Genomic DNA, 24,496 nt, shown 5'->3' on the forward strand with positions numbered 1-24,496 from the left:
TTTGACAACTCGCGAAAAACTCCACGCGAGCTCGCAAAACCATCAGCGGCTTTCCCCATTCAGCGAAGAAAACACGCGACAAAAGTTCCCCGCGATTCGAATTGTTGGAAAAAGTCGGCAGATTTCATCATTCTAGTTCTAGTTCTGGATAGTGCGGAGAAACATGATCATCTACACGAACGCCGGAAATCCGTTCGGATTGAAGTTGCTGGTTTGTGCCAAAATCGCCAAGAAGGAAGTGCAGGTCAAAACTATTTCTTTAAATGGTAAGATTGGGATTTCTTGCGGGTTTTGGCGTTAAGGTCATACCACAGGTCATGCTTCCTGAGCCCTGAACTTGTGATCGGAAATGGTTAGAGCCCGAAAAGTTGACTTCGGAAGTGTTTTCAGATAAGTTTTTTGCGATGTAGAAACCCTTCTTAAGAAAGTATCATTTCTGTGATAAATCCCCCTAACAGTGAGATAAATTTCCAGATGCTTACTGAAGGGATATATGGCATATTATGTACACCATTCAGGGCTGGCAGCAAGTCATATTTTAGTGACTTGGTCCATTTTTTGAAGCAAGTCTTCATAAAATCTGTTTTGAAGGCATTTCAACTAGTCACTTTTTTCGACAACAATTCACTATTTTCAAATGTTTTTAAGGGGACACGGGAGACCGTGTTATTTTCCCTATCTTTTGTCTCACTCTAACAATTATCATCAAAACTTTGCCGAAGCAAATGTCGAGTTGTAGTGAACCGATGAAGCTGAAAATTTAATCGATTGTGCACCACATATATAGAATATAGTGATAAATTTTTCACATCCATATATGGAGTGGTACTTGAGATCTGCTTCTTCAAATGGATAGGATGATTATAATGACGTCCCGTGCGGCCTTAATAGTACCATGCCCACACAGTTACGGATCACCCACAGTGACGGATCACTTTGGCGTTCAACATCGGATAACTCGCTCAAAACATAAACGTTGACGTGAAACATATTTTTCCCATCTAATACTATTTGTCTTCTACCATTTGTAATGTTAAGCACAACATTCAACCGCTAAATAACGGTGTATTTGACAAATGTTTAGTTGGTACCACACAGCTACCATTATATGGTCGTTTTCTGTAAGAAGTGCCGTCAGCATTCATAAGCTCCCACAGGTGGTAAAATTCAAATGTTATAGCATAAAACATGCTCGTTCGCTTCGATTTAGTATGAATTCATCTTTGGAAAACATTTCTCGATTGTTGATTCTAAATACCGTATATTGGCACTTCTAACTAGTGATCCATAATATAGACCAGGAAATGATTGTTTATCACGGTTATGGATCACTTCCAAAGAATGTAGATTTCTACCATTTTAAGCATTGGATTCGACATTTTCAGACAATAGCACTAACAATAAAACTCATAAAACATCAAGGTTTGTAAATTTCATTTTTTAGCAGACAAAAATGGGTGGAAAACTTGATGTGGAGCGAAAACAGTTCATGTCTCAGTAACTACAATGCAGTATCACACAAAAAAGGGAATTTCACCCTTGTTTCCAGCTCTAACACTGCTATTTTTTGCAGTAATATGTGACACATTGTTAAGGCCGCACGGGACGTCATCATAATCACCCTATCCATTTCAAGAAGCAAATCCCAAGAATCACTCCATATAACGATGCGAAAATGTATCACTATGATTCTATATATGTAGTGTACAACCCAATAAATTTTCAGCTTTATCGGTTCACTAAAACTCGAGATTTGCTTCCACAAAGTTTTGATGATAATTGTTAGAGTGAGAAAAAAGATAGGGAAAATAACACGGTCTCCCGTGTCACCTTAACTTTCTCCAAATCATGCAACACAGATGCATTGAGTTGAAAATCTCTTGATTTTGCGCACTGATCCGTAATATGTCACAATTTGATCCATAATATGAAAATTGATCCATAATATGGTTTTCAGAAACCGATACAGTTTTTAATTTTTATGCAATCCTATGTAAATATTACACTCAAAACAGTTTACTAATCGAAGTTACAATTTAAAACGATTCAATTCATGCTTTTAAATTAAAATTTTACGTTTTCCATGTCGTTTTATTGAATTTTATATGTTGGACACCACACTATTTGATCCATAACTGTAGACTATGGTATGTATGTGTATGGTATGTGTCGCCAGCCCCATGACGTGATATCGAAATACTGTTCTTGAAGAAAGTTAATAGGTATTTCACGAGGCAATGGAACATTCCAAATCGAAGAATAATAATATTCTTTATTTATGATATACGTTAAATTAATTACGATTAAAGATTCTAGTTTAAAGCATAACTGCTCTAAATAACCAAACCAAAGCATTGAATCATAAATTATTAAATAGCCATACTTCTTAGGAAAGCCTTTACTTGCAAATCTCATGTAAATCTTCAAAATTTGCAAGATTATCCTAAAATATGTTTTTATTTCTCCAATGAATGTATTTAAGCATGTTTCGAAGATTTCTTTCTTTAAATATTTTTTTTTTTTTTTAAATCTTCTCTATAACTCCATATTTTTGTTATAGACATATCAAAATCGATTGTAGCGGTAGTTGTTCAAACTATATTTTTTCCAACTTTTTTGCTTTTCAATTTTGCAATTAGAAGTTTTCTAGAAAATTGTTCTTTGCTTAACTTTTCCGAAGACACCAACTTTGATTCTTTCCAGCTCTTGTTATGGAGGTTTACTTGAATCACAGTAGGGTGATTATTTCTCCATAACTTTTTGGTTTCGAGTTACATACTAAAGTTACGTTATCTACAAAGTTTAACAACTACCATCGATGGGTGTGAGAATGGATTTGTTGACAATCTTAATGGTGCTTTCTTTCCAGATGTCAAAAAATCTACTATCAAAAAATAGATTTCTGGGACAGATAGTTAAATTCAAATAAAACGTCGAAAAAACCTGTAAAATAACGCCTTTTTAAATTGCCGTAAAATGGGGTGTTAACGACACAAGGTATTGAACTTCTATATAACGTTTAACATGTTACAGGAACTCGATATATCAGTCATCAGAAATCCTTGATTTTTTCGGAGGATTGCGAGCCGTATCGTGTGATAATTGTTTATCAATATAAATTATTATTTATCTTTATTTAAGTGGCTTTTCGCCCAAAGCGAGTTCACCACTCATTATCAATATCAATATCAGTATTGTGGTTTATAGATATTGAAAATATTTCAAAATATTTTTGTTAACATTTTATGAGCTCAAAACATTAATTTACAAATCCAGAGAACAATGTTGAGAAAAAATATGTGAGTCAAGTTGCAGATAAGTCAATTTGTCATCAAGTCATAACGTAAACAAAAACTTTTGAAAGTACTGTCTATCTATGTTTTGATTTATGACTATTTCAAGGAATAGTTTAACGAATCACCCATTCTACTTCTAAGTTACTAATCTCATCCGGTCTATGCCACTATATATTTCAATTACCTTTTTGCTTAGTCCGTAATCAGGTATCAGAAGGCCGGCTCCAAAAGCACGTTCCCCACCAGTTGGGAGATTTGTGCCATCGCCATATTTGAGCCTATTTCATCATCTACCCGATGGGAGAGGAAAGGGAAGGGAAAGATGGGAGGAAATAGGAGTGGGGTCCCTTGAAGAGGGAAGATCGCATAAGCGAAATGAGAGCATGTAGCTCCATACCACAATGGGTTCGAACAGCGCGCTAAAAAGGGCACTGCAAAACGCATGAGCGTAAAGAGAGCCTATAGCTCATTACCACAGCGGGTTAAGAATAACAGAATGTCCTGAAGATTCAGGCTTCTGAATTCAGTTTCACTTAATAAGTGTTTATCAAGTAATTGGAATCGCATTTGCGCAAAAACTGGACAGTTACATATCAGGTGATACGAAGTTCCATAATCGGAGTCACAACTATCACACACAAATGAGTCAGCACGCTGAATATTTGCCATGTGATAGTTGAGTCGGCAGTGGCCTGTCAACGCTCTGACCAAGAGACTGCAATTCTGCTTTGACAGATTTGTTAAATACTTCGCCACCCTTGGAGATGGCTCAGTAATGTACAATTTTGTTTGACGACATGACTCCAAACTATTCCAATATTGCTTGTGCTGAGTTGCCGCCCAAGAATTTATCTGAAGCTTCACCCAGCACTTCGAAATTGGAATAGCCGGCTCAGGGCCAATGAAGTCATGCGATGCTCCATCGCGAGCTAGCTCATCAGCCAATTCATTTCCAACGATGGAAGAATGGCCAGGTACCCATACAAGAGTTACAGAGTTGACTGAATTCAGTTCCTCAATTTGAGTTCGATATGCGATAACAAGCTTCGACCTTGAGTTGGCCGAAGCGAGAGCTTTTATAGCAGCTTGACTATCGGAACAGAAGTATATGACTTTACCCATTACGCGCTGTTGAAGTGCTGATTGCACTCCACACATAAGGGCAAATGTTTCCGCCTGAAAAACGGTGCAGTTTCTACCAAGTGAGTAAAACTGATTCAGCCTTAGCTCACGAGAATATACTCCTGCACCAGCTCTACCTTCAAGAAGGGAGCCATCAGTGTAACATACTATATTGTTTGATATACTTCTTTCCAAATAGCCAGACGTCCACTCTTCCCGTGAAGGGAATTGTGTGATAAATGTCCTGTAAGGAAAGTGACAAGCAATTGTGAGATCACTTGGAGCAAGGACAATTTTGTCCCAATTCACCAAAAGTGGAAACAACGAAGTGTGTGTAGATCTACGATTCACTGGATTTTTCTCCAGTAGATCCAGTACCCATAAACGGTAAGAGCAAGAAAGTGCTTCTTGTTTAAGATATATGTGTAGTGGCGCAACGTCGAAAAGGGCCTCGAGCGCTGCTGTGGGAGTTGTAGAGAACGCACCAGACATCGCCATCAAGCACATCCTTTGGAGATGACCCAATTTTGATTGGATTGTCTCACTTCGCCCTTTTGCCACCACACAAGACATCCATATGCCAATATTGGTCGAACAACTGTTGTGTAAATCCATTGGATATATTTGGGTTTGAGGCCCCAAGTTTTACCAAAGGTTCGCCGGCATTGACCGAAGGCCATGCAAGCTTTTTTGACTCTGAAATCAATGTGAGGTGTCCATGAAAGTTTGGAATCTAAAATGACTCCGACATACTTTACTTGATCAGTCACATTAATCTCAGTGCCAAAAAGACGTAAAGGTCGAGTTCCATCGCGGTTTCGTCTTTCCGTAAAAAGAACAATAGATGTTTTATTCGGGTTAACCGAAAGGCCATATTGGCGACACCAACTCTCGACTACCTGTAGAGCACTTTGCATCAGGTCGAATAAGGTGCTTATGCACATACCAACTATCAGAGCTAGATAGTCGTCGGCAAATCCATATGTTGGAAAACCGCTATTATTGAGTTGCCTCAATAGCATATCTGCTACGAGATTCCACAAAAGTGGTGACAAGACTCCCCCTTGGGGGCATCCGCAAACACTCAATTTTCGAATCGCTGCTTGACGCAATGTCGAGAAGAGATGTCGGTTTTTGAGCATTTGATGAATCCAATTAGTAATCATTGTAGGTAGCCCATGGTTTCGTGCTGCTTCCAATATAGCATCGAAAGACACGTTATCAAAGGCACCCATTGGCGTAGGAACAGGGGGGGCCAGGGGGGCCTGGCCCCCTCCAGAATCTTCCAGGCCCCCCCCAGAATTTTTTATGACAATAAAAAAAAAAAAATAACAATTTTACATGGAGCAGAATCTTCTGAATCAATTTACATAACATTTGTTATTGATAAAAATCTCTTCAGTAGTTACGTTATTTTATGTTAGAGAGAAAATCTCGCTTGAGTTACACCGCATCAGCGTGGCGGTTCTGAGTTCGTTGAATCATCCCATCCCCGACATAGTCACTTATGACGTAAAAAGTTATAGTGACGACTTCCTTCGGAAGGGAAGTAAAGCCGTTGGTCCCGAGATGAACTAGCCCAGGGCTAAAAATCTCGTTAATAAAGTCAAATCAATCAGTTCGTTGAATCGCGCGACAACCTTAAGCTTAACCGTCCGGCTGTCGTTCAATTGACTGCTGTTAGAACTAGCTTCTCGTTGTATGCGTTAAGCGCAATTTTTCGACATCTCAGTTGCAAAAAAAAATACCTTGGTGTAAAAAAGCGTCAATATCCTGGAAATTTGATTTCTAAAATTTCTTTTTTTTTTCTTAATAACACTGTGGAACACGTTTTTGCCTCAAGCATCTAAATACCACTATTTACTTAATTAAGGGTTGCCGAATCCATTGCCGTTTTCAAAAATATCACAGTGCGTCTAGTTTTTGAGATATTGGCTGTTGAAAATGCAAAATTTGACTATTTCAGCCAACTTGCATGCAAGTTTCCCAGCTTGTATGGCAATTTCTTTGAATAATTTGCCACTGAATTCAAACTTTATGTGTATAACAACACTTATCAGTAAAGTTCATAATACTATCCATGTTCAGAAGTTTGTTTTTGGTGTTTTAGAAAAGTATTATATTTTTTCATATAAGAGAAACAAAAAAAAAATTGTATGGAGACTGCAAGCATGTAGAAAAAATCGATTAATAAAAATTTTATCATACAATTTCAACCAAATTATGTGTAAAATGAAAGTTGAAATCCTATTTTGCATGCTTGCTGGATTGGAGCAAAAAAAAGTTTGTTAAATCATACTTTAAATCTCATGTAAACATCAATTTAACCAGTGTTTTATACAACTTTGATGACCTGTAGCTAAAAATTGTGACGTGCAGGAACATTTCTGAGAACGGCATAAGATTCAGCGCCCCAAATCTACTAGAGACACATAATATAATCCTTGAGACACGCAAAAATGTAATTTTTGTTACGCTGTGTAATCCAAATAATTCTGTTTCAGTATAAAGCAAGTGAATATGCACTGTTTTTGTTTTTTTTTAGGATACCCTGTTCGAGGTGTCCGGTGATTTCTTTTATCCTCATAAATTTCGGCATAGCCAAGTTTTCTTCAGATAAATGAAAGAAATTTAACCTGGTGTGAAATGTAACAAAATCGACCATATTGTTTTATTCCAGCAATAAATTCTCTCTTTGATTTTGATTTATTTTTTCAAGAAATCTTATAATTTCTAGCAAATATTTAAAAAAAAACTCTTAGATGTTCTTTATACAATTTTAGTGGCTTCAGAAATTTTGCAAATATCTTGGAAATTAGTCAAATAATATTGTGGGACTTGTTCATCCTTTCAAAACAAGTCTTCCTATTGGACATCCATTCCTGCCCTGTCCATGTCTACTTTTTATTAGCAAATTGATTCCGAAATATGTTCTCAGATTTACCTAAAATATGTTACCCAATCTTTCAAAAGTTCAGTTTTCCCTCACAATTTCTCCAAAAAATAATTGATTCTGTCAAATCTAATACTGAGGTATTTCGCTGAAAATTCTACTAGAAATTCTTCTGCGAATTTTTGTAGTTTTCACAAAATTGTTATTACAATTTTTTTCGCGAAGTTCATCAAAGTCCTTAAGAAATGTTTCCAAAATCTGTCACAAATTACGTCAAAAATTCTTCTATGTTTTTTTTTCTTGAAATGTTGATTCAAATCCCCAGATTGGAAAAAAAAACATTGATTTTAAAAATGTCTCTTGCCTTCGAATCTTCAGAGGAAATTTGTTGAAAAACCCTAGACAAACTTAAGCTTTCGAAACTAGCATAGCGGTAAAAGAATTTGTAGAGAAACATGTAGCAAAATAACTGAGAATGGGGAAAGCATTTTTTAAGATATTCATGAAGAAATTTGTATTGATCTTCCTTAACACACTTCTCTAAAAATAATGTATTTGATAGTGTGTCAGAGTCCATTTTTTGTTCCACCCTCGAACTTCTAGATGTTTTCTGGCAGAATTCTAGAAAATCAGAAGTCAAGAAAGAATAGATTTCAAGGATAATATCTAATGAAGATCCGAAGGAACTTCTTGATAAGTTTTGTGTTTTATTTTTAAATTCATTAGAAAGGTTTAAATTATCATGTAATTGCACCTCTAGAGAAAAGATTATAAATTATCTCTCAATGTATCATTGCCCATCTACTGTTGCACCAGCTTCAATATTTTGTTTTTATCCTTCCTTCACATGATGCTTTGAGAAACTTCGTACAGAAATCTTTCCATACTCCAAAAAACAACATTTTGAAGAATCTTAAAACGGTAAATTGTAAGCGTTTTGAAAAAATACAAAATTCTTATACATATACGTATACGTTCCTGATTTCTGAGAGTCGATCAGGAATTACTCAACAAATTTTCAAAGTAATGTTAAAGTTTCCCCTAAGATTTAAATTCATTAAATTCTTACATTATGAATTTTACCACATTACACCTTTGGTAATGTTTTAAAAATATACGGGCAATATTTCGCGTTAAACTTTTACAGTACTACTTTCAATAAAAAGTCCATCTGTTTCAACAACAATCATTTTCTATTAAAAAAGACTAAGAAAAATTAACAAGATTGTTTGTAGTAAATTCGACAAGGACTACCTAAGCTTTTCTGTGAGGTTACATTGTCAACAAGTTTCAGAATTCTTAAATTCTTGCATTTTACGGCAGGAATAAGGTATTTTTTTCCGAATTATATTTAAGCTACAATTATTAAAAAATACCAACAAAGTTTTTTCAAACCTTTTTTTTTTGTAAGTGTTTCCTTAGGAATCTAAGGAATTTGTATAGCAATCTCTAAAGATATGGATATATTTTTGGAGTAATTTTTGAACCAAAACATTATTTATAACAGAAGCCTGAGATTACAATTCGGAAAAAATGGTGTTATTTCTAAAACCCAAAAAATAGTTGTTGTAGAAGTTTTTTGTGAAGTTCAAGAAGGAATTGCAAAATCTTAGTAAATCTGATGAAAATTTCTTCAAAAAATTCCCCAAAAAAATCGTTAGTGCAGTTTAACGAAAAAAGTTTTCGGAAAATACTTAGATAAATCTCTGTTATTTTTTTCGGAAGAATCTTACGGAAACAATAATATAATTCTGTAAGAATAAATTACGTGCCTATTCTCTGAGTATTTTCACGGAAGAGTTTTTGAAAGAACAGTTGAACGTATTCCGCTAGGAATTTTATAAATTGTTAGAATAATTCAAACATTTCGTAATTTATGAACAAAAAAAATCGAGACAGTTTTTTACGGAATATTGCTCATTGATTTTAGAGAATTCCAAAAAAATAATTATCTGTGAAAAAATGCAGACAGATCTGCGGAAAACTTCTTTAAGAAATCATGATTAACATTTTTCCAATTGAATTATTTTTAATTGCTAATGGAATTCTTGTGGAATATTACGAGGACTACTTAGAGTAACACGTGGAAGAATTTATGCAGGAAGTCTGGAAAATTTTTGCTGAGATTTTTTCAAACAATCCTGCAGAGGAGATTTTGGAAGTTTATAAAAGCAAAATTATAAAAACTGTAGGCGAACTCTTTGAAAAATTCGTGGAATGAATCCTTGCTTTGTACTATTTTCTGGGAGAAATCTTCAGTAATTCCTGAAAATCCTTAACAAGTTGCTAATGAACAACTGCAGGATATTTTAAACTAACAATTGGTATTTATACGTAATAAGTGCGTAGAGAACCTTACAGGAGAAATTATTAACATAATTTCTAAAACATACTCTGGCGGAATTCCCAATGAGTTTTTTAAACAATTCGAAAGAGTTTCTTCGTGAAATATTTTAGTGAGATTAGAAAGTCTCAGAACGCTTTTCCGTGGGAATCCCAGGACAAACTCAATGAAAACTGGTTAAGGAGTTCTTGAAGAAAGCGCTGAAGAGTACGAAAATAATTCATGAAGAAATTTCCGTAGGAATTCTCTGAGGAATCTCTTCAAAGGACATGGTTAAACACCTGAAAAACGTGGAAGAATCACAAAGGACATTCCTTGTGATATTTTTTTTTGCTAGAATTAAAGGAATTTTGACCGGATTGTAAAAAAAAATGTTTTCCGTAGCGAAAATTGAAATTTACAAACATCACCCATGTGCCACGAAATGAGACAAAATAACAAATAAATAAAATCAATACAAATCTGTTAAAACTAAGAAATTTGTGGGAACCATAATTATTGGGACCGGCATTACTTCTGTAAAAGAAGTATTTGCTAGGCCCCCCCTAGGCCCCCTCCAGAAAAAAATTCTAGCTACGCCAATGAAGGCACCCTCAATATCCAAGAAAACACCCAAGCAGGATTGCTTCTGAGCGAATGCTTTCTCGATATCGTATACAACTTTGTGTAAAAGAGTCACCGTGGACTTTCCAGATTGGTTAGCATGTTGATTCACATGAAGAGGCATGTTTGCCAAATAAACATCACGGATGTGATGATCGATAATGCATTCTAGACATTTCAGAAGAAAAGAGGTCAGACTGATTGGTCTAAAACTCTTCGCTTCTTCATACGACGCACGGCCTCCTTTCGGGATAAACTTTACAGTAATATCACGCCAGGATCTGGGAATATACCCGGTAGCAAAACTGCTTACAAGTAGCTTTTTCAAAACATGTTTGATAAACTCAAACCCCTTTTGGAGCAGAACAGGATAAATCCCATCCGCTCCTGGAGATTTGAAAGGAGCAAAACTATTAAGTGCCCATTGAATCGATTCAGTAGTTACGATAACTTTCAAAAATCACATTGAGGGCATTCAAGCCAAATGTAACAAATATGTAAAATGTCTCTATCCCCTTATTAATAGAAAATCAAAACTTTGTCTTAAGAACAAGCTTTTGATATTCAAACAAATTTTCAGGCCAGCCATGTTGTATGCTGTACCAATATGGACTAGCTGTTGTAATACCAGGAAGAAAGCTCTGCAGAGAATTCAAAATAAAATTTTGAAAATGATTCTGAGGCTTCCTCCCTGGTATAGTACCAATGAGTTACATAGGATATCCAATGTTGAAACATTGGAACAAATGTCAAATAAAATAATCAATAATTTCAGGCAAAAATCGTTACAATCTTCTATTGCCACGATTAATGCGTTATATGATTAGGTTAAGTTAGGTTAAGTATATTAAAAACTTTTTTTTTTCTCTTATAAGCAGGTGAAATCAACTCACCTGTAAAAAATCTGAACTGCTACGGCAAATGAAATGTAATATGTTGTTAACAAAATGTTAATAAAATCTTAGATTTGTTTTACCAAATTAGGATGATAGTGTTGTCTAATAACACAGAACACCTAGATATAAGAAATAATGAATGTAATGTTTGGAATGATACTAATAAAGAAATTAAAAAAAAAAAAAAAAAAAAAAAAAAAAAAAAAAAAAAAAAAAAAAAAAAAAAAAAAAAAAAAAGTAGTTACGATACTGCGAGCCGAGGCCAGAGACTCGTAACTACATGAAAAGACATTTGGTTCATCCGTAGATGCTATGTCCACACCAGTGCCGTAAAAATTCAGCCGAATGATACCTGATCAGTGCGAAAACGAACAAAAACAAACTCCGCTAGCAAGAAGCCAATCTGACTTCGAGTGCGAATGCGACGAGAAAGAGAGTGGGTGCAACACACGCACACTTTCAGTTTCACCCACTGTTGGTGTCATTTCAAAATTCAGTTTCACCTAGAGGCACTGAAATTGAAAATTGAATATAAAAAATTACAAATGAATTTTATATTACCGGTGTAAGAAAACGGCAATGTGATGCCTCCAGTTGATGAATCATGATTGTCTTTTAATAAAAAAATACAACTTTTGCAATTTGCGGATGTTTTGTGGGGTATTCTGACGGAAATGATTTTTTTCACTAGTGAAATTGAATTTGAATGTCAGTAGTAAATGAGAATTAGTGTCGCAAAAGTAATTGAAAAACTGAATGCACGTTCTACCAGATTCGTGCATGTATTGTCAAACAAACATTCACACAAAGAAGAATTCAACGATGACGGAGCCTACTGAGGATCGGCGTTGTTGACTGTAGATTGAAATATGCAGACACTGGTCCACACATCCGGGGAAGTGTGTATTGAATAGACATTCTAAAACTTCTTCATCGGAAGAAGTAAAGTCACCATTAGGTAAGCGAATTTCGTTCACTTGAAAATCCTTAGATTTTGCAAGGATTTTGTTCAGCCGACTAACTTCACTCAAACTGGAAACATTTGTACAAAGGTTTTTCCAGCCGGATCGTTCAGCAGAACGAAGAGCCTTCTTGTAAGCCTTGCGAGCCGACTTGAACGACTCTGATCCAGCTGAACGGCGTCTGTTCCAACTCCTTCTACATTGTTTCCTGAGTCTAGTCAGATCGGAATTCCACCATGGGTCCCTCTTGTAGTCTTTACAGACCGCAGAGGACATGCTTCTTCAAAAGCTTCCATAATGTAGGATGTTGTAGTATCAACGGCATCATCCATATCACTTGGATTTTCAATGGACGGAGAATATCCATGAAATTTGGTCGCAACCAATTCAATATAGAGTTCCCAGTTTGTTAATCGGGGATTCCTAAAACGCAAAGTCTGCGCAGTTACATTTGAATGTTCAAAGAAGATGTAGCGATGATCAGATAATGATTCCTCATCTGATACATGCCAATTCGTCAACTCGTGACTGATTCTATTCGAGCAGAGCGCTATGTCTAACACTTCTTCTCTATTAGAAACCATGAAGGTTGGGCGATTGCCTATGTTAAGTAATCCAATGTCTGTACTACTTAAGTATTCCATCAGACTGGAGCCTCTCAAATTGATATCTGAGCTGCCCCAGATGATGTGATGAGCATTGGCATCACTGCCTACAATCAGCGGAAGGCCTTTTGTTACGCAGTGTACGACAACTCGTTTGAAGTCATCCGTTGGGGATGGTTCATCATGTGGTAAATATACCGAACAACTCGCCCAAAGCGAGTTCACCACTCATTATCAATATCAATATCAGTATTGTGGTTTATAAATATTGAAAATATTTCAAAATATTTTTGTTAACATTTTATGAGCTCAAAACATTAATTTACAAATCCAGAGAACAATGTTGAGAAAAAATATGTGAGTCAAGTTGCAGATAAGTCAATTTGTCATCAAGTCATAACGTAAACAAAAACTTTTGAAAGTACTGTCTATCTATGTTTTGATTTATGACTATTTCAAGGAATAGTTTAACGAATCACCCATTCTACTTCTAAGTTACTAATCTCATCCGGGCTATGCCACTATATATTTCAATTACCTTTTTGCTTAGTCCGTAAAGTATAGATGCAAAAAAAGGAGGGTCTATTATGCTTGAAATATGCAGAATATGTATGAATATATGTAGAAAAATCTAGATGAAATCGTATTAATGAGAATTTACATTGATAGTGTTTTTAAAAAGCGTTCAATCACATTGGTACATGTTTGTAAATAGGAAAGATTATCTTCTCCTGGAACGTTTTGGAGTTATTCATCTTTTCAGGCATGCATGATTTTTATGCTTCGTGGCCATGTGTTGTCAGAAATTAAGAGCATTGTGCTATGAGGTGTGTGTTCGATTTTTGCTTTATACTGTAAATTTTTTTGTTAATAGTTTTTTTCTGTTGCAGCAAGTATGTGGTTTAGTGAGGTGCGTCACAAGGAAAATTAGTCACTTCAACTATTCAAACTAAAAGCTCTTTGAAATTCCCTTTACATATGATAGGTAATTCACAATGTTGCACTGCATAGCTTTTCGTACATACAATTTGAAAACTGCAGATTATCATCCTATTTCATATCAGTGCAAAAATCATTTCAAGGTAATTGTTAATAATAATTAAACTGATAGCTTGCTTTCAAATATAATGAGCGTTATATTTTTCGTTCTTCATGAAAAAAAAATAAATCAAACGGTTTACTTTTCAACCAATTTCAATAAGAATTATTGAAGTATGATCAGCTTTAGATTCATAAAAAATACAGCGTAACAAAAATGCCATTTTTGCATGTCTCAAGGGTCAAATTATGTGTCTAGTAGATTTGGGGTTGCTAAAGCTGATGCCGTTCTCAGAAATGTTCCAGCACGTCACAATATTAAGCTACAGGTCGCCAAAGTTGTATAAAACACAATTTTCATTTATGTTTACATGGAATTTTTAAAGTATAAACTGTTTTGTGATCTAATCCACCAAGCATGCAATATACGCCTTTAAGTTTCATTTCAGATGTAATTTGGTTAAAATCAATTTAACCAACAAGCTAGCTGTCTCCATACAAAATTATGTGTAAAAAAACAATACTTTACGAAACCATAAAAAAATTACTTTTGAGCATCGTAAGTATTATGAACTTTGTTTATAATAATTGCTATACACATTAAGTTTAAATTATGTGTATTGGCCAGGAAGATAATTTTTTGCTGTTAGCAAAATGAGCCAGATCCTTTTCTTGGCACTTTAGATTCACTTCGGCAGTGGGTTTTTTTGAAAACTACTGAGCTCATATTTGGCTACAATGTGTGTCGTATCGAATGCATTTCGAAGATTCAGACAATTCAGCCGAGAAAAACCCCTCATGCCAAAGTGAATCATGGAAGTGCCCAAGTAGCTCGGCACCCTAATTTCATTCACATAACTTAGATACCTTAACACCCCATTTTGAATTTCTGGCAAAAATCGCACATTTTCATGATTATCTCAGAAAACTGTCATGGGATCTTTATCGCTGTAATCGGCTTTTGATGTACAGTCGAAACGCGTTATAACGACATCGCAAGGGACCGTCGCAATAGAGAAAAATAGGCATGGAGAATAGTTATGACATCGAAATGTTTTTCATGGGACCGAAAAATGTCGCTATAGAGAGTTTTTGTCTTTATAAAAGATGTCATTGTAATGAGCTTCGACTGTAGAAGCCGGGTAGGACTGTATATTGTTTTTTTCAGGCCCATGGCACGGGACGATTTTTAGCGTAGTCAACATCTCCATGTGTTTACTCATTTTCGGGTAATTTGAATCGAGAGTGCAATCAGAATGCGAAGTTTTGTTTAATGTTTATGATCCATAATCGAGCAAGAGTCGCAATAAAATCACTGATTGCTTGCTTGGAGGCTAGCAGGATGTCTTTAAATGTTTGCTCTCCTTCCAAAACCATCGAAATATTGAATGTGCTTCAACTTTTTGGCACATTATTAGCTGATTTAACAATATCAAAAATTGATAATCAAACCATAGCAAACAATTAAACAAAAAATGGTCTTTAATTTCACAGTTCTTACAACCTGAGAGAGAGGAGACAGCTGGCTTAGATTGCGAGTTCACAAAAGTCAAGGGAACCTGTCATCAACTGTCAGTGGAAAACCGTACATTCGAAGGGCAGAGCGTGAAAACCCGTCAAAATTTGGTCAAACTGAAACTGGATATGATTGAAAATTCAGGTTGTTTTCCTGTGCTCTAACATATAAAATCGTTCATTATTTAAATACTAGCTTACCCAGCGTGGCTAGCCACGCTCTATCAAAATTTGAAAGCGGATAGCTATGCATTATCTTTCAAAGATGGATAATGTTTATGTTTAACTGCCAAATAACAATATGAACTAATAAATTTCTCTGTTCATAACTGTGAAAGTGCTCTATAAATAATAAGCTGAGAAACACACTCCGTCCCAGTGGAGCTGTAACGTTAGAAGTAGAGGATAATGGTTATAATTTTACTAACATGACCCAACATTGACATGCATGATATTAATGACCGCCAAATCACCTAAATTTATGCTCTGACCATATTCTATTGAGCACGTGAACTTGAAGCTGTTTTAATGTTCTAATTTGGAATAATTACAGCACTAATGCTGTTGTAGTGTTTCTTCAACTGTGAAACATTTCGAAAATTCCAGAACATTCTATGAATTAGAGAGAATAACATTCTTGAATATTCTACTGAATAACTGTTGCAGAGTTTTATAATTTATTGTTGTCATTCAAAATCACAGTTGTAGTCACTGTAAAAACTCGATTTGGCGAACAATAATCTGATTCATGTGTATATTGCTTTTCCACATGTCAAACTCGTATTTATAAGTTAGAACTGTTGAAACCCTTTCTGCATCACACATTTAACCCCAGCCCAAATTCAAGTTCAACCGAATTACAATTTGCTTAGAGGTGGTTAATTTTCGATTTGATCACCGAACAACACATTTAATCGAAGGTTCACAAAACTGAGAACGATTTAAGCAAAATCGAGCGTTTCAACCAACGCATCATGTGTGTAATATCAACACATTCTGACAAACTGCACTTATGTTGATTTTTTTCGCTTTACAATATGAATTTTTTGAAAAATAAGCATATAGGGAGCCGGACCTTTTCTTGGCACTTTTGATTCACTTCAGCAGTGGGATTTTTTGAAAGCTACAGAGTTTATATTTGGCCACAACATGCGTCGTACTGATGTGCTTCTTACTGCAAAGTTTCAGACAATTCGGCCGAGAAAAACCCCCCATGTCATAGTGAATCATGGAAGTGCCCAAGTGGTTCTGCACTCTATTGATTATGATAGCACAAAATTGATCTTGCAGCATCAGTGAAAATTACACATCGATATAATAATCCAGAAGAGCTCGATTTCGTTTAAATATTTTTTAAAAGAAAAGTTCGCAAAAATAAAACCAACAACGATGAAAAATTCTAGAACATTCTACGATTGAGGAAGAAGTGATCCATTGAACTCTAGAATTTTCTGTCAAACAACTGTTGTAGTGTTCTACGATTTGAAATTGTAATGTTCTAGCAATGAAATTTATTGTTGTACTGCTCTAAAATTGATGTTGTAGCGCTCAGTGAAACTTTCCGGTGAAATATTTCAAAGCGTTACTGACAGACAGACAACTCTGGGATTTTATATATATGATTGTCGATTGGACTTGAATAGCTATTGAATTTTTGAAATTTGTCGATCTTTTTGATAACAAATGGAATGGAAAAAGCGTTTTGACCCACTTTGTGCTCTCCGAACCATTGTGCACAACCCAAACATGAGAAGAAGAAATCAAAGAAGCCAAGAAAACAAGCCAGTTGTCAGCGAGCTGTCTCCTCTCTCTCAGCTTACAACTGACAGTGGGCGATATTCACTTATCGCCCGGGACATCCTGGCTACGAAGAACACTGTGTATCGATATACACTGAGGCAAAAATACTTAGGTTTTCCATAAATCAAGACTTATGAACCAGCCAAATTATGGTTTCATTGCACGCTTAAACATTTCGAAAATGGGATCATAAGTTTCATAAGTGAGAGCTTTGAATTCTTTAACAACGATTACTTGAAATAATGATCATAGCAATCGCTAGAAGAACTACTCCGCTTTCGATGTTGGCTACAAGTTAATCGAATACAGATCACATGTTACCAAAACATGTCAATTTTTGTGCACGCCCAAAATAAAAGGCGAACAACATTATCGATTGATAATACGATTTGAGTTAACACCATTGCGTTTATTACCGAATTTCATTGATTGACTTATGAAATTCATTACTGAAATTCTTCACCAAAATTATAAGTTAAACTTACACATTTCAACAATAATCGTTGTGGCGCCAAATCATAATTATTCCTTAAGAAATTATTAAGTTTTTTGCCTCAGTGTATGGTTGTCATGGGCCTGGTGGGGAACGTTTCCATGTAGCGGTATTATCTACACTGAGGCAAAAATACTTACACGCAGAGAAAACAATTTTAAATATAAATGAATTCTGTATGATTTCAATAAAAAATATGTATTGTTTGCCGGCCTATAATTGGTTTATATTGTTTCAACAACACTGCGAATTTGGTTCAAAAATTTTTTTTGTTGATTTTGACAACCGCGTACAAAACAGTTTGAAAAATATATTTTTTGCTTAAAAAAATATAATTTTTGTTTCAAAAAATATAATTTTTGTTTTAAAAAAGTATGATTTTTGTTTTAAAAAATATGTTTTTATAACAACAAATTTTTCTATTTGAAATAAAAATTTTGTTTTTGAAAAAACGTTATGTTATTTTTTGAATCAAAGATTATTTTATCCGTTGAAATAATAAATCCATTAGCATTATTTGACATTTCTATTTGTTTGATGCTTCGAAAATTTTTATTATTTTTCTAAAAAAACATTTCAAAGAAAAAAAAGTTATTCAATGACATATTTCTGCATGTCTAACATTTCAAAGTGATTAGCTTCAATTGGCTTATTTAGCGTTCAGATTTTGCTGATGACTACACCTGAAACAAATATGTGTTTCATTATTTATATGGCTTAATGTAATATTAATAGACGGAATTACCTTCGCAATCCTTCAAACTTCAGTTCTGCAAATTTGTTTCCATTCACATTGTTTGGGGGTGGACTACCGTGAGGGCCCCTAACTCTGCGCAGCTCCTAACTCTGCGCGCTTTTACCAAAATCCACCAAAATCTGGTAAAATACTTAAATTTTTGTTTACATTTTTTTTCATATATTGCTACAATAGTAATGAAAAAGTACGCGAAGAACTTTATTGACAAATTTACGTTTGTTATTTAAATAAAAAATAATATAGCTTTAAAAATATTGAAAAACGTCCAAATTGACTGCCCGTTAGCAAAAATGCTAAGGGAGTACCTCATCACTTAAGTCATTTGAAGCAAATTAAAGATAATATATTTCAGATTTTTAGTACATAGGCACTGGTTTATTTATCGAGCAATCATCACTGGTAAAGTGCAACTTTTTTTTATTCAATTTCTTATTCTTCTTAAGTGCGCATAGTAAGGAACCATTTTTCAACTATGTTCCTTACTATGCGCAGCAGTTATAAAACGTTATTTTCAACAAACAATCAACCCTCCAGAGGTCGACATTGAAGGGAACCATCGACTTGTCGACACCATCGTGATATGGAATAGAAATGCATTGGAAAATGGTTTGAGGGGACCATCATAGTAAGGGAAGATTAAAAAATGATCCATCATATTTTAAGGATTTCTACATTCCGTCCCCTCAATCCCTGTCGCGATTTTTTTACAGTACCTAATGCATGCATTGTCATATTTTCATAGACTCTTCCTCCCCTCAATGATGGACGTAATTTTTGAATGGTCCCTAACCATGCAATAAAAATTTTAATTAATTAATAATTTAGATTTTTTGTATAGTTTCATGAGTCAATATCGAGTAATGGAACATCGACGTTTAATCGTATTTGCTATATAGAAACGCCCATAAAGTACTGTTATTGATCTGCAATAGGAATCGTTCATTAATCGGACCCGAACCGAACCAAAGAAAATTTGGTTTTTATATTTTCTAGTGAGAATACATAAACAGTCCATGCTAACTTTCCTTTACACCCCTTTTACTAGGGTGAACGAAAAAAAGACGTAGTTTGTACCCTTTTTGTATGTTGGTTTAGATTTTAGAAAACTAAGTTAATTACATGTTTTGGAAATCATATACACCCCCATTCTTGTTTACGTTCGAATGCGCTTTTGATCGAAAATTTCGCATTCTCGTTTACGCTAGCAAAATCAAATGGGCCATGGATTCGATCGAAAGTTGGATCCACCGTAAACAAGAATAAGGGTGATAATGATTTCGATTATTTTGAGAGTTGCACTTAATGGCATTCATTAACAGTAATTATCATGGATTGAATTATAGATAAAATTCACTTAATGCTAGAAACATTCCACGCTCCACTAGGGACGTAATGCCGGATAAAGTAAGAAAATGAATATTAATTCAGAGTTCAACTGCTAGTAATGCTTTTAGTAAAATACTTTAACTGTTATAAAGAATTTATCGAGTGCGCAGAGTTAGGAACCTAAATGCGCAGAATAAGGAGCATTGCAAAAATGAGTGCGCAGAGTTAGGAACACGGACACCCTTAAGAAAAAAATAAAAATTTGCAATAAAAATCATTACTTAGTGAAGCTTTTATATTTTTTCCTTATACATAAGATCAATAAGTATTTGCTCCCAAAATTTCAGACTATTGTGTTTAGTTTTCAATTAATTACAGCTGTTTGAAATTTGAAAAGCCTTAACTGCGCAGAGTATGGAGCCTTCACGGTATAACTAAGAAAGATTTTTATTAAAAATGGAAACAAAAACGAGAAACAAAGAAAAAACTTACTTGTATACACCCGGTATGTTAGTCTCACAGTTATTTAACACGTTTTCACTTCACAATAGAAAAAAAAACATGGCGTTTCACATGTTCAATATTTGACATTAAGCAAAACTAAACATTAGGAACAACAAGAATTATCATTGACATGAATGCATGTTACATTCAAGGTGATGTAGATTATTGTTGATTCAAAAAAATTAAAATTATTTCAACTCAGTACATCCAGTTGTATTGAATTGCGTATCTTTTTTGAAACAACAAACAATATTATTATTTTGAATAGCTGATAATTCTTTGCGTGTAGGTTTTCCATAAATAAAGACTTATGAACCAGCCAAATTATGGTTTCATTGCACGCATAAACATTTCGAAATGGGATCATAAGTTTCATAAGTGAGAGCTTTGAATTCTTTAAAAACAATTACTTGAAATAATTATCATAGCAATCGCTAAAAGAACTACAGTGACCCCACGCAGTTGAATCACACACAATTTATGAATCAGCTGATTTCAAAAGACAAAATTATTATCAAACTTGTCACAAAACATCACAGAATTATTTTTACACAAATTTTCTTTTTCAAATTTCAACAATAATCGTTGTGGCGCCAAATCATAATTTTTCCTTAAGAAATTATTAAGTTTTTTTGCCTCAGTGTGCAACTTTGTTGAACACACTAATGCTGTAATTTCAAAAAGTATGAGAATTTATCGCACTGCTAGGTAGATTTATCACAAAAATAATATACTTTCTTAACCAAAGACCGGTCGATCAAGCTAGGTGGTGCTGGATATGACTGATCGTCTTGAGTTAGAGGTCTCTACAACCCGAAAAACTTCTCTGAATACATTACAAATACTTCTGAAACCAACTCTGAATGCTCTGGCGCAATACATTTTCGATCACGTATTTAGGGCTCAGGAAGCACTGTGTATGGGAGTCGACGTGTGGTCTAACTGGGAATTTGTTCCATTTCAGATGCCGAGTTGAAGGAGATGAAACATCTGCCGATCCTGCAGCTGGAAAGCGGCGTGCAGCTCTTTTCCACGGATGTGGCGGTCAAATATCTGCTGCAGGGAGAGACGCCCGTAATTCAGCGCGATGAATGGCTGGAGTGGTCCACGACTCGGTTGGCCCCGGCTCTGACCCACAACATGGCCGTGGGAAACCGACAGGATCCGAACGCGAAACCGATCCTGAACTCGCTGGTGAAGTTTTTGGACGATTGCCTGAGTAAGAATACGTTTTTGACGGGGGAGAAGCTGACCTCGGCGGACATTGCCGTCTGGAGTCTGCTGGCCCCGGATGGCACTCTGAAGGGGGCGCAGAATATCGATAATCTGTTGAGATGGTACAGGGCGATCAACGCCATGCCGGAAGTGAAGGCCGCTCTGGAGCAGCTTCCGCTGAAGGAACTGAGCTTTGCCTCGTTGAAGCATTCCAATCGGTTTGAAGGACTGCATCATATCGTTCTGGATCCGGAGATTATCGACTTCGAAGGGCAGGTTCTGGTGGATACTTCGGACAACATTGCGGCCACCGTTCAGAAGGAGGAAATCCAGGCGGCCAAGGATTCGTTCGTGGTCGCTCAGGAGCGAGCCGTTCCGGAAGAGAAGGTTGTTTTGCCAAAGGTCGGTCAGAAGAACAATTTGATCACTTCGGCCTTACCGTACGTGAACAATGTCCCTCATCTGGGGAACATTATCGGATGCGTGCTCTCTGCGGACGTATTTGCCCGGTATTCACGCCTCTGTGGTTACAATACGCTGTACATCTGCGGTACGGATGAGTACGGAACGGCCACGGAGACCAAAGCCTTGGCCGAGAATCTTACGCCGAAGCAGATTTGTGATAAGTACTTCGAGATCCACAACTCGATCTACCGTTGGTTCGGTATTGGGTTTGACTACTTCGGCAGGACGACCACCGCGGAGCAGACCCAGATTGTGCAGGATATGTTTAAGGATCTGTACGCCGGAGGGTTCATCGAGACCCGTGCCGTTGATCAGCTTTTGTGTCAGAAGTGCGATCGCTATCTGGCGGATCGTTTCGTCGAGGGAACTTGCCCCTATCCGGGATGTGGCTATGAAGATGCCCGAGGCGATCAGTGCGATGCTTGCGGTAAGCTGATCAATGCTATTGAGCTTGTTCGTCCGCGTTGTAAGGTTTGCAACACCTCTCCGATCATTCGCCAATCGAGTCAGTTCTTCCTGGATCTCCCGAAGATCGAACCGAAACTGCGCGAATGGGTTGACAAGGCTGAACACGGTTGGACCCACAATGCTCGGGTTATTACCCGGGCTTGGTTGAAGGAGGGTCTGAAGTCACGTTGCATCACCCGAGATCTGAAATGGGGCATTCCGGTTCCCTTGGAGGGATACGAAGATAAGGTGTTCTACGTGTGGTTCGACGCCCCGATCGGTTACATTTCAATGACCAGTCGCTACAGCAAGGAATGGAAGCAGTGGTGGCAACCTAGCGCTGAAACCAAGGTCGATCTGTACCAATTCATGGCCAAGGATAACGTCCCATTCCATTCGGTTATGTTCCCAGCTAGTTTGATCGGTATTGACAAAGGTTACACGTTGGTTTCGCACATCATGGCCACGGAATATCTCAACTACGAAGATGGCAAGTTCAGCAAGAGTCGTGGCGTTGGAGTTTTCGGTAACGACGCTCACGACACCGGAATTCCGGCCGACGTGTGGCGTTTCTATCTTTGTTCCTCCCGTCCGGAAGGCCAGGATTCTAGCTTCAGCTGGAATGATCTCGCTGCCCGCAACAACAACGAACTGCTTAAGAACCTTGGCAATTTCGTCAATCGTGCTCTGGTATTCTGCGAAAAGTACTTCGATTCGATCATTCCTCCGATGGTGCTGAATGAGGAAGACTTCACTCTATTGGCCTTGATCAATCGCGATCTCAAGGGCTATGTCCACCAAATGGAAAAGGCCCGTTTACGGGATGGCATCCGTCACTTGCTGGGCATCTCCCGCTATGGCAACCAACTGATGCAAGCCGAAGAACCGTGGGTCCTAGTCAAGGGAACGGACGACCAGAAGACCCGTGCCGGAACTGTCATCGGATTGTGCTGCAATCTGGCCTGTGTCCTGGCCACCCTCATTTTCCCATTCATGCCATCCACGGCTCGCAATCTCTACGCCCAGCTCAACGTTTCGTCTGGTCAAATCGAATCGGAGAAACCCCAGATGCGCATCTTCTTGCCAAGTGGCCACAAGATCGGTAAGCCCGCAGTCCTGTTCAACAAGATCGATCAAGCCAAGATCGACGAGCTGAAGAAGAAATACGCTGGAGCCCAGCAGCAAGCACCCAAGGCAACCCCCGCTAAACCCGCCTCGAACAAGCTGTTCACCTCGTTGGTCGAAGCCCAGAAGGCCGTAGACGAGCAGGCCGCCAAGGTGCGCAAAATTAAATCCACCGGCGCGGACAAGAGCGTCTGGCAACCGGAAGTCAACATTCTGCTCGAGCTCAAAAAGCAGCTGCAAACGCTGAGTCAGCCCAGAACCTCCGAAAGCACTGCCCAACCATCCCAGGCCGCACCCAGTGATCCAGAGCCGGAAACGGTCCAATCGCTGGAGGCCGAAATTGCCAAACAGGGCGAGAAGGTTCGCACCCTCAAGGGAAATGGCTCGGAAAAATCCGTTTGGCAGCCGGAGGTCAGTGTGTTACTTGCGCTGAAAGAGAAGCTCGCCAAACTGACCGGGGTGGTCGCTCCGGCTCCCGGCGGCGGTGGTAAGAAGAAGAACAAGAAGTAGGAATTTTTTGGATTGCTCTAAGTACTGGCTGCCCATTGGAGAATAATTATTTAACCGAATAATCGAAGTAAGAAAGTAATTGAAAAGGATAAAATATGGATTTTTTGCTTTGTATCGCTTCTTCCGTCTTTCCGATTAGCATGTTTTGCACAAGATCTAGAATATTTGGCGGGAATAGATATACAATGTGAAGAAACCGTAAATTTATTGTTAATTGATTTTGCAAATTGAATAAAAGAACTATGATGGATACAATATTTGTTTGATATTAAAATTATTAGTCTAACATTTTCCATATAAACTAAATAGACATTTAAATGTATACATTTTTGGATATCGATATTCGTTACCTTCCTCTTTACAGTAATCTGACAAAAAAATCACTGCGCACTGCGCCATGATAATTCTCCATCCTATTCAATGGTGTCTACTAGGGCAGGTGACCAGTATTCGACACCCTAAGGAAAATATTTCTATAAATCAATCAAAAGACCTTTGATTACTGTCAATAGTGCTCTTTCCATTCCGGTGTATGCTTCTGTAGAGTGAGCGACGATTTTCGGTTTGCTTGGTTCGAGTG

General features: G+C 36.9%; 1 protein-coding gene across 1 annotated transcript; it reads left to right on the forward strand.

The window, feature by feature from the left end:
- Positions 1-7: 7 nt before the first annotated feature.
- LOC5565077 (methionine--tRNA ligase, cytoplasmic) lies at positions 8-24,173 on the forward strand. Its single transcript, XM_001649368.2, has 2 exons — positions 8-266; positions 21,119-24,173. The coding sequence occupies exons 1-2, from the start codon at positions 164-166 to the stop codon at positions 23,914-23,916; spliced, it is 2,901 nt and encodes a 966-aa protein (XP_001649418.2). The 5' UTR covers positions 8-163; the 3' UTR covers positions 23,917-24,173.
- Positions 24,174-24,496: the final 323 nt, after the last annotated feature.

The sequence above is a fragment of the Aedes aegypti genome, chromosome 2 (assembly GCF_002204515.2).
Source record: "Aedes aegypti strain LVP_AGWG chromosome 2, AaegL5.0 Primary Assembly, whole genome shotgun sequence".
Lineage (NCBI taxonomy): Eukaryota > Metazoa > Arthropoda > Insecta > Diptera > Culicidae > Aedes > Aedes aegypti.